This window comes from Anabrus simplex, chromosome 4 (genome assembly GCF_040414725.1).
Source record: "Anabrus simplex isolate iqAnaSimp1 chromosome 4, ASM4041472v1, whole genome shotgun sequence".
Classification (NCBI taxonomy): domain Eukaryota; kingdom Metazoa; phylum Arthropoda; class Insecta; order Orthoptera; family Tettigoniidae; genus Anabrus; species Anabrus simplex.
The window spans coordinates 218716481-218734079 of NC_090268.1; the positions used below are offsets into that span (position 1 = coordinate 218716481).

General features: G+C 47.0%; 1 protein-coding gene across 2 annotated transcripts in view; it reads left to right on the forward strand.

The window, feature by feature from the left end:
* Positions 1-17599, forward strand: part of LOC136871783 (venom dipeptidyl peptidase 4) — a 281475-nt gene that overhangs the window by 79923 nt on the left and 183953 nt on the right. For both annotated transcript variants that reach the window (XM_067145363.2, XM_067145364.2), the window contains exons 4-5: positions 13360-13434; positions 13528-13580. In XM_067145363.2, the coding sequence (XP_067001464.2) occupies positions 13360-13434; positions 13528-13580 (128 nt within the window). The remainder of the gene's footprint in view (positions 1-13359; positions 13435-13527; positions 13581-17599) is intronic.

Consider the following 17599-nt stretch of genomic DNA (forward strand, 5'->3'; position numbering starts at 1 on the left):
GTACACGGTAGAGTAAAGAGTATTTATGCACGATAACGATGTGAAAACAGAGTCTTGCAGGGAAGTCATTAAGGAATTTGTAACTCACATTTCAGGTTAACGCCCCCCGCCCACATAGAGATGATGCTAATGATGATGCTAGTTGTTTAAAGGGGCCCAACATTGAGGTCATTGGCCCCTAATGGTACGAAATGAAATAACAAAAAGTACAAATTCATCCACTGACCAAAATAAAATAAAAAATGTCATGAAGAATGAATGAATGGATATGAACCTAACAAAAAACAAAAAGAACAACAAACAAACAAACAAACAAACAAACAAACAAAAACAGTGGACCAGACTCAAAAAAAGATCGTTAATAATAGTATTACTGACCAAGGGAACACATATAAAGCACAATGATGCTTCATGTCTACAGGGTGCAAAATTCACGTCTAAGGCCCCACAGAATGGTACATGCCGCAAGTAAAGTAGAACCATGGTATTTGTCATGTTGCAGTACAAATCAAAAGTAGCGAAGACTCACGGTGTTCCACACAAAATGGTACTACTCACATGTATTGTACATCGCACAGGTAACGCAAACCTATGGTGTTTCTCACACAATGGCGCCACTCATAGCCAACGCAAACCGATGAGGTTCCTCACCTAGGTGTACTTGTCATGGGCGCCGGTAGGTATTCCCGTGGTTTCCTCACAAAGTGGGTACTAACCACAGCAACGCAGACCCACGGTGTTGCTCATATAGTGGTACAACTCACAGGCAACGCCCAGACCCGCGGTTGCTCACTTGGGTACGACGCACGGGTACTGGAAACCCACAGGAGACCCAACTCTCTGCTTATACTAATCACACACCTATTCCGTACCTAATATAATGGTTCTACTCGCAAGTAAAGGCGACCCATGGTTTTCCCCGCGTGATGGTACGAATCAAAAGTAGTTTCATGGTTCCAATTCAATCATCCCTTGGTCGCCCCTTTTAGTCGCCTCTCACGACAGGCAGGGGAAACCGTGGGTGTATTTTCCTTCTGCGTCCCCCATCCACAGGGGGTAGATAGAGAGAAAAAAGGAGAAACAAGAAGGGATCCGTCACTTCGAAAGATGAAGTAACGGACGAAGAAAAGCAAGGGCCACGAAGGGCGTGAAAATGAAAGACTCCCTAGGCCTCGAATGCTCTAATACCGTCGGGGTCGGAAAAGAACAAGAGTTGACCAAGGAAGGTCGGACAGGATAGACGAAAGTGAGGAGCCTGGCACAAGTGGAAGCAATGCCAAGACTCAGCTAAGTGCCCCGTGGTTGCCAATGCACACTCCCAAGTTGAGAGCCCCTTGGGCCCCTGTTAGTCGCCTCTTACGACAGGCAGGGGATACCGTGGGTGTATTCGTCTGCGTCCCTCACCCATAGGGGGTTGTTTGTTTGATCTGCGTGAGGTATTTTATTTCCCTCAAGTCCGTCGGCGAGCCGGTTAGGGCCCCCCTATCCGCCACCTTGGACGCGCCACGTGGGAGTATCACCTCTCCCCCTGCTACGCCAGCGTAGTAGGTTCGTGGCATAAGATACGAGGTTATTTTCTTAATTCCTATTTTCTGAATTGTATTTGTTATCTCATGTCATGCAGGATTAAAATGAGCGAAGTGCTGTCTTTGTTGCTTTGCCGCGGAACGGGAAGTGATGAGTCAACGGGAGGCAGATAAGCTGAGCGCACCTGCCAGCCAACCGATGACAGAAACTCACTGTATTGCCAATGTTGTAGGAAGCTAGGTTGTTGTAGGAGGCTAACTTTCGTGTACGCCAACAGTTAGCCCACTTCTTAACAACTACGCTTTTGCAGCGTATTGATTATTTCGTAATTCGTCAGCACGGCATTTTAATAGTTCTATATTCTGTGAGTACATTCTTACTGCTGTGATGGAGACATGCCTTGTTGTTTTGCAACGGGTTGTAAGTCGGATTACATGGGCAATAATAATTCCTTTATTCCACCCAAGAAAAGCGACATGTATTTTGAAGTGGACAAGTGCTATTCCCCAGATGGACAGAAATTTTGCTGGAAAGTTCTTTATGCGATGTTGATTTTCAAGACAAGTACATTGTTAAGGATAATATATTTGTGATTAACGGCACAGAGACGGAGATGGCTGTCATATGAGGAATAGGTTCTGCTTCGGCTGAGTACCGAGTGTTATCTATGCAGTGGGACTGGAGCACAAGTTCCTGCAATGAAGTAAATATCTCGGAAATTTCCTCAACAATTTCACTATGTTTGATCTTAAAAGGAAATATAGACTTAAAGGAACATTTAAAATTGTTTCGGAAAAAGACGTCTCTCATTTTCTGCTTGCGTTTGCCGTAGCGGAGATAATAATACTGTGCTATGTACGCTCTATTTCCATTTTCTCGGAATTTAACATCTTGGAGTGTGTTACATTGGCAGGGTGCTGCATGAGAAAGGCCACGTGTTTGTACAAAAATTACTAGCAAACATAATATCTTACATTTCAGAGCTCTGCGGCAGCAACACTTTCTATGCCCGACTGGCTGAAAGAGGAAGGTCCTGGTGCAGGAAACGGAGCGAGTTGGCTACACGGTTTGTGTCACGTAGTCGTCAGCTCTAGTATGTTGGAACTCCACCGCGGGTACCTCGCAATTTGATATTTAGTTGTTTCCCATTTTTTCCCATATCCAGGACTCAGATCTGGAGCACGGCCGCTTCCTTCCCGCTCTTACCTGTGTCGGTGGCGCCAGATCCAAAAATAATATTTTGGAAGATAGGATGAAAATTACGGAAGACTTCGTCAAAATGTAACTCCAAGTGCTCCTGTCTGTCGAATATAAGATATAAATATATACTTGAAACGATTAAAATAACGTAACTTACTTCAGATAGTCTTGTAACACCGATTACTGAATTGGTAATGCAAGATGACAGGGGGGGGGGGGGTTTCATTAACTAACACAACTAAAACACTGCCCTCACTACTCAGTCACACTAAAACAATCACAACTAAAGTAAACACTGTCACTTATATCCTAAATCAGTTCCACAGTTATACTCACTGTACTCTATCACAGCTCGCGCACCACATTCTCACAATCCGTAATGTTGTACACTGTCCGTATAATCAGAGTAGACTTCTCTCACTTTCCATTGCCGTTTCTTTCACGCTGTTCCAGAGACACATACACACACTCACAGCAGCTGGACACGAGAGACTACTCCTCAACGACACACAGACAGAGAGACAGACAGACAGACAGACAGACAGACAGACAGACAGACAGACAGACAGACAGACAGATAGACAGACAGACAGACAGACCAAACACTCACTTCCATAGACAGAACACTCACAGAGACTGGCTGTGAACTCTCTTTCACACAGTACTCCATCCGGAGATCGTATACCACTGAAGCTCGTCCAGCCTTCCTTAAAAAGGATAGTCGGCCTTCCCAAAAGGTGACGCCTCCAGAATCCTCTCAAATCCGATGATGATGATGTTATAGTGTTTGCTGTTTAGAAGGTCTTAACAGCCGGGTCATCGGCCCTTAACGGTACGAGGTGCAACGAAATGAAACTATAATTAAAACTTCAAAATTACTAAAATATATAATGGATGATGTTGAAAAAATGACCATGAATTCAAAACAGTCAGTGGATACAATTCACAATGCCTTCTTTCCAGAGATGATGCTTGTTATAAAAAGGAGTCGAAATCCAGGTCACCGGCCTCTCATAACAGTAATAATCACTGGCAAAGCAGAACCATGGTGTTCCTCCTATAGTGGTAAGGTAGACTCTTGGTGTTTCTCGCTGGTAGTACCAATCACAGGTAATGCAGACCCATGGTATGTCACCCAAAATGGCACCACTCGCATGCAACACAGATCCATGGTGTTCCTCACATAAGGACAATACTCGCGAAGCAACGCAGGCCCATGGTGTTCCTCACATAATGGAACAAATCATAGGCCACGGATACACTTGGTGCTGCTCACCTACTAGTGGTAAGTCGATTGGGAGATGGATCACTTATTTCAAAAAGCTAACTACAGATGCTAACTCAGTGGTATTATCAGTGATTGTGGAGAGAGCCTCCTCAATTTCCTTCTCTCCCAAAGTTGGGATACTAATTGGTAATTCTAGAGATTCCTTAAGTTTGGTGGTATCCGCTGCAACCGTGCCTCCAGATTGAACATTCGTAATAAGTAATTAATCAATTCCTCCTTGCGTAAGTAGCCGGGATGGAGGACTTCGCGAGGGCCAGACGTGATAAAAGAAAATTAACAAATTTAGAAAAGAAGAAAAAAATTCCAGCGACTGAGAAAATTCTTAGAGCTCGAAACGGATACTATGATTAGCCGTCAAAAGGGGCTTAATTGGGACTCGTTCAACCACGCTCTGCTACCACTTGTGGCGGGGTATCTGTGGAACGCAGAGGTGAAAGAAGGTGGCGGGATGAATGGGTCTAACTACAATGTCAAGAATTGAATTTAAAACTTAAACTGAAGGTTATATTTTCAAAAATTTCAAACTTAACAATTTTTACAGGTACAAGTAGCAATCATTAAACAAGTCTAGGAAAGACAAGATTAGTGGTTTTAACAGATCGTGGGCTTCAAGCCCTCGCTTTACTTTTCCTGAGCTCCTAGCTCAAATTTACAAAAGAGCACAAATTTTTTACAAGGGCAGAAATCCCCTAAATTCAAAGAGCACTTGCTCCTAAAGTTACAACATCTAGCCTTCAAGAGGCATACAGTAATCTTACTTTGAAAAAGAGCTAACAGGCTCTCAGTTTTCCAAGCCTACTCAAGGCAACATTGCATGAAAATCTAATAATCTCTGGCCTTACAAGCCACTACTTACAAATAGAAATCTTATTACACAGAGGTATCTAGTACCCAACCTACAGCGCCTTAGTGAAAAAGAACAGGTTAAATAAACGGCCCGAGTACAATTTGAATGGAGTCGAAGACTGAACTTCAAAAATTTAAAAACTATACGGCGCTTGGCCGACGAAACAGGGGCTATTCCCAAACTACTGAGGTTGCACGGATGGAAATCACTTTAATACATTGCAGAAACGAAAGGTTACAAAAACGTGGCACCTCAAACCAAGATGAAGGGGAGCTCGAGAGGGTACTTCACTCTCTATCCCCGATTTCCAGTTAAAGATTTTATGAAGTTTTTACATTAGCCGGCAGAAGTTACATTTTTAGAAAAGTAGGTTACATAGTTGATAATTCGAACCTTTCCCTCGGGTTAAACTGCGGAGTTAGCAAGAAAGAAAGATGTTATACGGCCATTACCGTGTAGAAGTTCTAGCAGCTGACGAAGAGGCCGCCCACCTCCCGCTTTGACACACACACTCAGTAAGATGACGATCAATTGACCAAGAAACGTAAAAATCCGCAGTTTATAAACCCTCGGGGAAAGTTCGAGACCATTCAAGATTAAACTAGCTACACCCTCTCATGTTTATTGGTCAGTTTAAAAGTTACACTCAAAATCGAAGAAGAAGGCTGTGATAGGTTGAAAATTGATGATGATGATGCTTGTTGTTTTAAGGGGCCTAACATCGAAGGTCATCGGCCCCTAATGGAACGAAATGAATGACATGAGACATGAAGTTAAAATTTTAAAAAGTATCCACTGACTAGAGTTAAAAAAGAATGGTGATGAAGAAAAATGAGGGTGAGATTAAAACAGTCAGTGGATCTAATACGCAATGCCTTATGTTCTATTAAAATAAGAGAAAGGACAGGAAATTGAAGGAATAAGGCATTGCCCAGTAATACAGATATTAACACATAATTTACGTTAGACGTTCAAATAACACATTAAAATGCGCAACACAAAATAAAATGAAGTCAATGAAATAAAAGCGCAACTGACATAAACAACACTAGGACAAAGGACAACATCACACACGATAAAACAGACCGCTATCCCTCATAAAGCGGATGACGAGGTCTGCTGACTGCTCGTCATCGCGCAAGATAAGGGAGATAGTACTCGGAAGGTTAATACTACGGCGCAGATCGACCAGGTCCACGCACTCCGTAAGGATGTGTACCACGGTAAGATGGTCGCCGCAGGTACACACCGGAGGGGGTTCTCCTTTCAGTAGATGGGAGTGCGTCAAGATACCGTGGCCGATCCGAAGGCGACATAATACCACGGCTTCCCTCCGCGAAGCCCGCAGGGAAGTCCTCCATACCTTCGTTGTTCCTTTTATCGCTCTCAGCTTATTGGGAAGTGGGATGGCCTGCCACTCCATCTCCCAATGAGACATAACCAGATGTCTCAGCTGAGAGCGAATATCACTTGCTGGAACCTTGAAAGGCAACGGGGGCAGTGTAACTGCCTCCTTGGCAGCCTGATCTGCTAACTCGTTTCCCTCTATGCCCATGTGGCTGGGGAGCCACACAAACGTAATTCTGGTGCCGGCATCCGAACACCCGGCCAGCAGGTCTTGGATCCGCTGCACCAGAGGGTGTCGAGGGAAACAGGTATCAATAGACTGAAGCGAACTCAAGGAGTCAGTACACACAAGAAAGTGTAGGCGCTCATTGTCTAATGCGTACCGCAGAGCCTCACAGATAGCATAGAGCTCTGCCGTGTACACACTACAGGTATCCGGGAGAGCAAAAAGAAACCGATCATTGTCGACAACGAACGCACAGCCCACCTTCGTATCTGTCCGTGAACAATCCGTGTAAACGACGACTGAACCTGGATAGCGGCCAAGAACGGACAGGTAGATCCTCCGATAAATCGGAGGGTCCGTGTCTCCTTTCGGGCCAGTGTGCAAGTCCAGGATGATTTCAGGTCGTCGCACAACCCACGGAGGTACCCCACTTGGTTGTCTGACAAGGCAAGGAATCGAAGGTACGTCAAACAATTCATAACTGCTATCCAAGCGTATCCCAACCGGCCGCGTCGCACGTGGATGAGCAACGTACAACAAGCGGTTGCCATTGTTGAATACGCAGGGATAGCTCGGATGAAGTGGCATCTGTCGCAAATTTGCAGCATATGTAAGTAGTAGTTGCTGGCGCCTCAGGTGTAGAGGCAGCACACCAGACTCAGCGAGCAGGCTAGCGATGGGGCTAGTACGAAAAGCTCCCGTCGCCAACCTAACCCCGCTGTGGTGGATACTGTTCAGCTTCGCAAGAACGCTTGGTCTTGCGGAGCCATATGCTGCACTGCCGTAGTCTAACCGGGATAAAATGTGTGCCCGATAGAATCGCAGGAGCACCACGCGGTCAGCCCCCCAATTAGTGCTGCTAAGAAACTTCAAGAGGTTAAGCCTCTTGGCGCATTGCACTTTTAGCTCCCGCACGTGTGGCTCCCACGACAATTTACTGTCAAAAAGGAGCCCAAGAAATCGGTAGGTGTCAACAACTGGAAGAACGACATTTCCTACATAAAGCTCAGGATGAGGGTGAAGAGTACGTTGACGACAAAAGTGGACAACGGAGGTCTTTGCGGCAGAAAACCGAAAGCCATGTTCTAAGGTCCACTTCTCCACCCTCCTAATAGCTTGCTGTAACTGTCGCTCTGCGACTGCCATACTGCACGAGCTATAGTGCAGAGCAAAATCATCCACATATAGGGACGGTATTACGGCTGGACCAGCAGCAGCGACAATACCGTTTATGGCAATCGCGAACAGAGTGACACTAAGAACCGATCCCTGTGGGACTCCGTTTTCTTGAACGTGGTATTGCGAATATGTCCTCCATACTCGGACACGGAATAGACGGAGGGACAAAAAATTCGCAATAAATACCGGCAAGTTACCTCGGAATCTCCATTGATGCAGGACTGAAAGGATGCCATATCGCCAGGTGGTGTCGTAGGCCTTCTCCAAGTCAAAGAAGACAGCTACCAAGTGCTGTTTGCGGAGAAACGCATCCTGGATAGAGCTCTCCAGGCGTACCAAGTGGTCTGTAGTGGATCGAGCGGCTCGAAATCCACATTGGTACTCGGACAAAAGTCCTTGTTTCTCCAGACACCACACGAGTCTGCGATTTACCATCCTCTCAAATAGCTTACACAGGCAATTTGTAAGACAAATCGGTCTGTAACTTCCTGCATACTTAGGATCTTTGTCAGGCTTGAGGACAGGGATGACTATGCCCTCTCGCCACTGAGACGGAAAATCACCCTCTGTCCAGATTCGGTTGAACACACGAAGGAGATATAGTAAACTATCATCACTAAGGTGTTTCAACATCTGGTTATGGATGTTGTCCGGTCCAGGAGACGTGTCCTTGCAAAGCGCTAAGGCGCTGCGGAGTTCCCACTCCGTAAAGGGCACGTTGTAGTCCTCGGAATCATGGGTGGCAAAACTAAGGTGATGACGTTCTGCCTCACGCTTCAGAGGGAGGAAATCAGGATTGTAATTCCCGGAGCCAGAGACATCCGCGAAATGACTAGCGAGATGATTAGCAATCGCGAGGGGATCAGTGGCGACACTGCCTGCAATGGAAATTCCCGGTACAGCAGATGATCCTTGAATACCCGAAATTCGTCGAAGTTTCGTCCACACTTGAGATGATGGAGTATGTGACGTCATGGACGACACATATCTCTCCCATGAAGCCTTCTTACTTTGTCGAATAAGAACTCGCGCCTTAGCGCGGAGTTTCTTAAATGTTACCAAGTTGGCCACAGTAGGCTGTCGACGGTAACGTTTATGAGCGCGACGGCGTTCTTTGATGGCTGCTGCTATTTCATCGTTCCACCAAGGAACGAGTTTTCGGCGAGGAGCCCCCGAGAAAAACGGAATGGACTCCTCAGCAGCAGCAAGAATAACTTGGGTGACGTAAGTTATTTCCTCGCCGACGGTCCGCCTGACATCATCGTGAAAGACAGCTAGTGATGTGTACTTTGGCCAATCAGCATGTTTAAGAATCCATCGAGGGGGAGCCTCGACGGGTTTATGTTTCAACAAAGTAAGAATGATGGGAAAATGGTCACTGTCACAGAGATCATCGTGTGCATTCCACCGAAACAGTGGAACCAACGTTCGGCTGCATAGACTTACGTCTATGCGAGAGTATGTGCCGTAACGTACACTAAAGTGAGTTGGTTCCCCTGTGTTCAAAATACATAAATCCAGATCTGTTATAAGTGTTTCCAACTCTCTTCCTCGGGGACAAGGCGTCTCAGAGCCCCATATGGGGTGATGGGCGTTAAAATCGCCCAATAAGAGGAAGGGTGGTGGAAGCTGATCTATAAGATCAGCGACATCATTGATGTTCAGATGCTGGCCGGGTGGAAGATAAACATTACACACTGTTGCTATGACAGGCAGCGAGACGCGAACAGCTACAGCCTCTAGAGGGGTTCGTAATGGAACCTCTTCGCTGTAGCTATCAGAACGTACAAAAATGCCAACGCCTCCGGAAGCCCGGTGAGCATAGTATCGTTCTGTCGAGTATAGTTTGAAATGCCTCAAGACCGTATGATGACCAGGTCTGAAATTGGTCTCCTGAAGACAGACTATACTCGCTGCGTACTCACTAATAAGCTGACGTAACTCAGCAAGATGCCTGTCATAACCGTTACAATTCCACTGTAACAGTGCCATAGTGTGGACTATAAAAGGAGTGTTAGGTTATGAGCGAAAAAATGCTCGTAAGCCTAAACACTATCTAGTTCTACATCCGTAGATGTAGAGGACAGTGCGACATCCATTCCGTCATCGAAAGATGGCAGGGGTGTCGCCCAGAACTTCGACGCTTTTCGGGCGCGAGGGGGTCCCCTACGAGGAGAGCGCGCCGGTTTTGGAGCAGGAGTGCCTCCTGGCGCAGACTCATATCCCCCAGATGGGGGGCATGACTTCTCCTTCGCAGGGGAAGTCCGAGAGCGCTCAGGACGGGCGCTCTTCTTCCCCTTCTTGTTTTCGAGTTTAGACGGGCTGGGAGATGGTTTCCCAGCCCTGGTCGACGATGCCGCCTCCGCCGGCTGGGGCACGACTTTCGTCGACCTCCTAGGGGGGGGAGACTTAGTCTTCCCCCCTTGCTGTGCCGGCTGGGAACTGCCAGCCGGCACAGACTTCTGGTTGGTCGAAGGTGGGGTGGTCCCCCCCTTCGAGCTTTGACTATTCGCGACGTTACTGGGAGCAGCAACAGTCGCCTTGGGCGCAGCGGTCTGGACAGGTGTCTTGGTCGTAAATGACGAACCTGGAAGACTCTGAGCTATCAAGCTATAGTCGAGTGTACGGGCAGGTGTATTCATAGAATGAAACTTACGGCGCGCTTCCTGGTAGGAAAGACCATCCAGGGTCTTGATCTCCTGGATCTTCTTCTCACTCAGGTATGTCGGACAATTCCGATCCCGAGGAGAATGAAAACCGGAGCAGTTAGTGCACTTGTATGGAGTTGTGCACTCCTCCGCGCCGTGAGCTACTCGTCCACATGTACCACATACAGCCTGATTCGAACAGCGAGATACCATATGTCCGAATCGCTGGCATTGATAGCATCGCATAGGAGGCGGGATGTACGGCCTCACATCGCAACGATAAGTTGTTACCTTGACTTTCTCTGGTAACACTGACAACTTGAAAGAGACAATGAAGGCACCAGTGGCAACGTCTTCACCGTTGACCTTGCGCGTAATGCGCCGGACGTGTGTCACGCCACGGTTCTTCATGTCTTCCATCAACTCGTCGTCAGTGTTCAAAATAAGGTCGCGGTGAAAGATGACTCCGCGAACCAGGTTCAAGGACTTATGCTCCTCCACTTTGACGGGGATTTCGCCAAAGTGCTCGCACTTAAGCAACTGATCAGCTTGCAGTGCTGTACGAGTCTTTAGAAGCAAACTACCGTTGCGCATTTTCTTAAGTTCCTCCAGTTCGCCATAGACGCCTTCGATGTGTCTACTAAACAGGATCGACTTCACCAGCTTAAAATCCTGCCCATCGGTTCTGGTAGCGACCAGAAACCTAGGGAAGCTGGATCCCATTCCTTCACGCTGTGCATGTTCCCAGGGAGTTGAACCTCTCAGGGAAGCAAAAGTTAAAGACTTAGGTGGGCGACCACCTTGTGAGAGCCGACTTCGTTTGGAAGCCATGCCCGATAGCATCCTCCCCGAATGCCACCCACTCCGATCAGGGGTCTCTGTAGCCGAACCAAGCAGCCAAGGCAATACCCACCTGGTCGTAGCAGGTATTGCCCGGGGTCCGATGTTGAACGATGCCTAATACGGGATGACCGAGGCAATGAGCACTAGGACTCCCTTCCTCCGGTCACCCGCAATAGCATGTACCCCATAGCGTGTACAGAGCACTAACAATAGAAAAAATAAATAAAAATAATTAATAATAATATGTCCTTCTGGCATTCGGCTGTGCGGGGACCTGCGTTGTCAGGCGGATACCACTGCCCGGGTACATGATACTCCCACCCGCTGCGTCCTGGGTGGTTGCTGGCACGGGCTTTCGAGCGTAGTCGCACACATAGGAGCTCCATCGCCGGGCAGCACGCACATCAAATTTTGAATGGTCTACATCTGACCCTCGGAAAAATAATAAAAAATAAAGAGGGGACCATGGCCACATGACCCTTTAAGTCGCCTTCTACGACAGGCAGGGATTACCTATGGATGTATTCAGCCTCTCCCATCCACAGGAGGTCCATCACATTATTCCAAACCGCAATCCATGTCCACGCCAAGGTCGCCCCTTTTTGTCGCCTCTTACGACAGGCAGGGGATACCGCGGGTGTATTCTACATGTGCGTCCCCCACCCGCAGGGGGTAGTGTGTTTGGTCCGCGAGAGGTATTTTATTTCCCTCAAGTCCGCCGGCAAACCGGTTAGGACCCCCCTATCCGCCACCTGGGACGCGCCACGTGGGAGTATCACCTCTCCCCCTACTACGCCACCGTAGTAGGTTCGTGGAGGTTGAAAATTAATTACAGAAATTTGGGATTGGCTAATTCAAAACTGGCGGAAATAAAAAGGAAATATTGCCAACCCAAAAATAAATGAACATCAATCAGTAAAAAAACTTATGAATACAAAATTCTTTGAATTATAACTTCTTATACCTCGCACCAGGGTGCATGAACATAGTTTTTAGTGGTGCCCTCTGTGGAAGAATGTCCAAACTTCTTGATGGATAGCAAACAAAACTAGTAGAAATACAATCAGTTCAAGAAACTTCACAATAACAAAATAACATCATATTTTAGTGGTCACATCTGTGTAAATTTCTAAGTTGGTGTAGTTTCAATTTCACTGTTTCACCAGTAGAGGAGTTCTTTTAGGTGATAATTTTTAATGCGCGGTGTAGAAATGTACCACCCGGTACACTCATATAGTGGGTACTAATCACAGGCAACGCAGACCGACGGTGTCGCTCATATAGTGGTACTAATCACAGGCAACGCCGAGACCCGTGGTATTTCTCACATAATGGTACTAATGACATGCAACGTACGCCCGTGCTGTTCCACATATAGTGGTACTAATCACGGATACTGTAAACCCACAGTGAGCCGTCCTCTGCTGCTACTAATCAGAAACCTCTTGTGTACGTAACATAGTGGTACTACTGGCAACTAAAGGCGACCCATGATGTTCCCCGTGTGATGGTACTAATTACAAGTAGTTTCATGGTTCTAATTCAATCACCCCCTTGGTTGCCCCTTTTAGTCGCCTCTTATGACCAGCAGGGGATACCGTGAATGTATTCTTCGTCTGCGGCCCCCACCGACAGGGAGTAGGTGCATGGATTTGGAGGAGGCGGTGTAATGTGTGTGCTGGGATTATGCATGACTGTTGTACACATTTTGATATGATATCAATTCCAGAGACATTAACTTCCGGCGGTATACCGATGAAATTCTTTGACCATTTGTACAACACTTTGGGGATGAATATGTCGTTGAATTCAAAACTCTCCCTCTTCGACGTGCACCAGTGAAGAAATGCAAGAGAGAGGCGAGTATCAACCACCATATGAATTGGCCACCTAATTCACCGGGCATGAACCCCATTGAGCAATCACGGGACAGGTTGAAATGGGCTGTGTTTGATCGTCCACAATCTCCACAGGCACCCCCAGACCTTCTTCCTCAAGATGTAACCTCTCCGTTATTACTGTGTATTTGCGTTAGACATTTCCAGGTTGTGTGTCTCTGTGATACAATAAAGAATATTGTGTAACTTGTATCCTAGATATTCGAGACTTTTCTTGTGGGGTATACGCTCTAAAAGGATTTAGGGACATTAGAATATGCAGGCTATTTCTTTTTTCTCGAATTTTTTCAAAATGTTCTTGATACTGTGCATGGTGACAGCGAGGCGGACCGCTACAGTTTCTTTCTTTTGTGCAGAAAGAGTTGGGCGTGTCAACCTACAGCATGTCAGCGGATGGCCAGTATCTGCTTCTGTCGTACGACACTCAAGCGGTAAGTGTCACCTCGCCATAGAAACTCGTTAACACTTCAACTGTTCAGAAATCAGTGAGTGAGTGAGTGAGTGTGTTTATGTACTTGTTTCAGGTATTTCGTCACTCCACCACGGCCAAGTTCTCCGTCTACAACATCGTCAACAGGTAATACCAGCGGACATCACTGTCTTTTGTTTATTGCTTACACGCTGCACAAGGCTGCCAACTCAGCAAATAGCTCCATTGTACGATCGTTAGTGCCGAAAAGATAAATTAATGAAGTATGCCAGATGGTGTCGAAACCATTGGTCTGGAGGCAAGTACAGGGTGCGCACAAATGATTGGAGAGGGTTCGAAAAATTCCTGTTTGTTTGTTATTTGTTGTAACATTACAGAATTATATAGACAGACAGAAAACTTACAAAGTTTTCTTCTTCTTCTTTTTTTTGCTAGTTGCTTTACGTCGCACCGACACAGATAGGTCTTATAGCGACGATGGGACAGGGAAGGGCTAGGAGAGGGAAGGAAGCGGCCGTGGCCTTAATTAAGGTACACACCGGGCGAGTTGGCCGTGCGCGTAGAGGCGCGCGGCTGTGAGCTTGCATCCGGGAGATAGTAGGTTCGAATCCCACTATCGGCAGCCCTGAAGATGGTTTTCCGTGGTTTCCCATTTTCACACCAGGCAAATGCTGGGGCTGTACCTTAATTAAGGCCACGGCCGCTTCCTTCCAACTCCTAGGCCTTTCCTGTCCCATCGTCGCCATAAGACCTATCTGTGTCGGTGCGACGTAAAGCCCATAGCAAAAAAAATTAAGGTACAGCCCCAGCATTTGCCTGGTGTGAAAATGGGAAACCACGGAAAACCATTTTCAGGGCTGCCGACAGTGATATGTGCTCCATGAGTGACTCTACACACATGAAATCTATAGTCAAGTTTGTCTCAACCCCGACTAGCATGTCGCTGTCAATTTGACCAAAGGCATTGATGATGCGGGCCCGCAGTTTTGTTAGATAAGCCGGTAATTGTGGCGTAAAAACATAACCTCATACGAAGAAGTCGCAAGGGGTGAGGTCAGGAGAGCGTGGAGGCCATGACATGAGGATGTGATCTTCATTCCCGATAAGACCGATCCATCTTTTGGAAATCTGCTGTTCACAAAGTCACGAACATCAACATGGAAATAAGGTGGAGCACCATCCTGTTGGTAGATGAAGTTCATGCTATCGGTCTCCAACTGTGGCATGAGCCATTTCTCCAGCATATCCAGGTAGATTTACCCTGTAATGGATTTTTCAGCGAAGAAGAAGGGGCCGTAAACATTAAATTTCGTGGCACAGAAAACATTGAGCTTGGGAGAGTCACGAACGTGCTGCACACAGGTACGGGGATTTTCAGTCCCCCAAATTCGTACATTGTGCCTGTTAACTTTACCACTCACAAAAAATGCTGCCTCATCACTGAAGACAAGTAAACACATGTAAACACATAATAGCGAAACACACCGGAAACACATGTCAATGCTAGAACACTTAATTTACCATCTCATATGCAAACTACTGTTTGTCTCAAACAATCCCGTGCCCTGGTGTAGTGAGTCGGTTATAGAACAAAGAAAGGGTTCTCACGTTTTTCTGTCACACGCTTCTGATGAACAAACTAGGGACAATTTCAAAGAAACAAAGAAAGACGCGCACTTATCAACTGTGGATCACAAAGACCATCAGCCACTGTATCTTTGGTGGGAGAGAAACAAGCTAAAAGCAACATAATGTTTACTGTATAATTTTAAAAATTCTTTATTTCGCTAGACGATGTAGAGACTTGCCCAGGATTGAAAATAAGAATCAATCTACATCCTTTCTGACGCGGGAAAGCAGTGGTGGTGAGGAGGAGGAGAGCATAGACGAAATGGGTAGTAAGTTGAAGCATTGCCAGACTCGATGATGATGATGCTTGTTGTTTTAAGGGGCCTAACATCGAAGGTCATCGGCCCCTAATGGAACGAAATGAAGGACATGAGATATGAAGTTAAAATTTTAAAAAGTATCCACTGACTAGAGTTAAAAAAGAATGGTAATGAAGAAAAATGAGGGTGAGATTAAAACAGTCAGTGGATCTAATACGCAATACCTTATGTTCTATTAAAATAAGAGAAAGTACAGGAAATCGAAGGAATAAGGCATCGCCCAGTAATACAGATATTAACACATAATGTACGTTACACGTTAAAATAACACATTAAAATGCGCAACACAAACTAAAATGGAGTCAATGAGATAAAAGCGCAACTGACATAAACAACACTAGGACAAAGGACAACATCACACACGATAAAACAGACCGCTATCCCTCATAAAGCGGATGACGAGGTCTGCTGACTGCTCGTCATCGCGCAAGATAAGGGAGATAGTACTCGGAAGGTTAATACTACGGCGCAGATCGACCAGGTCCACGCACTCCGTAAGGATGTGTACCACGGTAAGATGGTCGCCGCAGGTACACACCGGAGGGGGTTCTCCTTTCAGTAGATGGGAGTGCGTCAAGATACCGTGGCCGATCCGAAGGCGACATAATACCACGGCTTCCCTCCGCGAAGCCCGAAGGGAAGTCCTCCATACCTTCGTTGTTCCTTTTATCGCTCGCAGCTTATTGGGAAGTGGGATGGCCTGCCACTCCATCTCCCAATGAGACATAACCAGATGTCTCAGCTGAGAGCGAATATCACTTGCTGGAACCTTGAAAGGCAACGGGGGCAGTGTAACTGCCTCCTTGGCAGCCTGATCCGCTAACTCGTTTCCCTCTATGCCCATGTGGCTGGGGAGCCACACGAACGTAATTCTGGTGCCGGCATCCGAACACCCGGCCAGCAGGTCCTGGATCCGCTGCACCAGAGGGTGTCGAGGGAAACAGGTATCAATATACTGAAGCGAACTCAAGGAGTCAGTACACACGAGAAAGTGTCGGCGTACATTGTCTAGTGCGTACCGCAGAGCCTCACAGATAGCATAGAGCTCTGCCGTGTACACACTACAGGTGTCCGGGAGAGCAAAAAGAAAGCGATCATTGTCGACAACGAACGCACAGCCCACCTTCGTATCTGTCCTTGAACCATCCGTGTAAACGACGACCGAACCTGGATAGCGGCCAAGAACGGACAGGTAGATCCTCCGATAAATCGAAGGGTCCGTGTCTCCTTTCGGGCCAGTGTGCAAATCCAGGATGATTTCAGGTCGTCGTACAACCCACGGAGGTACCCCACTTGGTTGTCTGACAAGGCAAGGAATCGAAGGTACGTCAAACAATTCATAACTGCTATCCAAGCGTATCCCAACCGGCCGCGTCGCACGAGGATGAGCAACGTACAACAAGCGGTTGCCATTGTTGAACACGCAGGGATAGCTCGGATGAAGTGGCATCTGTCGCAAATTTGCAGCATATGTAAGTAGTAGTTGCTGGCGCCTCAGGTGTAAAGGCGGCACACCAGACTCAGCGAGCAGGCTAGCGATGGGGCTTGTACGAAAAGCTCCCGTCGCCAACCTAACCCCGCTGTGGTGGATACTGTTCAGCTTCGCAAGAACGCTTGGCCTTGCGGAGCCATATGCTGCACTGCCGTAGTCTAACCGAGATAAAATGTGTGCCCGATAGAATCGCAGGAGCACCACGCGGTCAGCTCCCCAATTAGTGCTGCTAAGAAACTTCAAGAGGTTAAGCCTCTTGGTGCATTGCACTTTTAGCTCCCGCACGTGTGGCTCCCACGATAATCTACTGTCAAAAAGGAGCCCAAGAAATCGGTAGGTGTCAACAACTGGAAGAACGACATTACCTAGATAAAGCTCAGGATGAGGGTGAAGTGTACGTTGACGACAAAAGTGGACAACGGAGGTCTTTGCGGCAGAAAACCGAAAGCCATGTTCTAAGGTCCACTTCTCCACCCTCCTAATAGCTTGCTGTAACTGTCGCTCTGCGACTGCCATACTGCACGAGCTATAGTGCAGAGCAAAATCATCCACATATAGGGACGGTATGACGGCTGGACCAGCAGCAGCGACAATACCGTTTATGGCAATCGCGAACAGAGTGACACTAAGAACCGATCCCTGTGGGACTCCATTTTCTTGAACGTGGTATTGCGAATATGTCCTACCTACTCGGACACGGAATAGACGGAGGGACAAAAAATTCG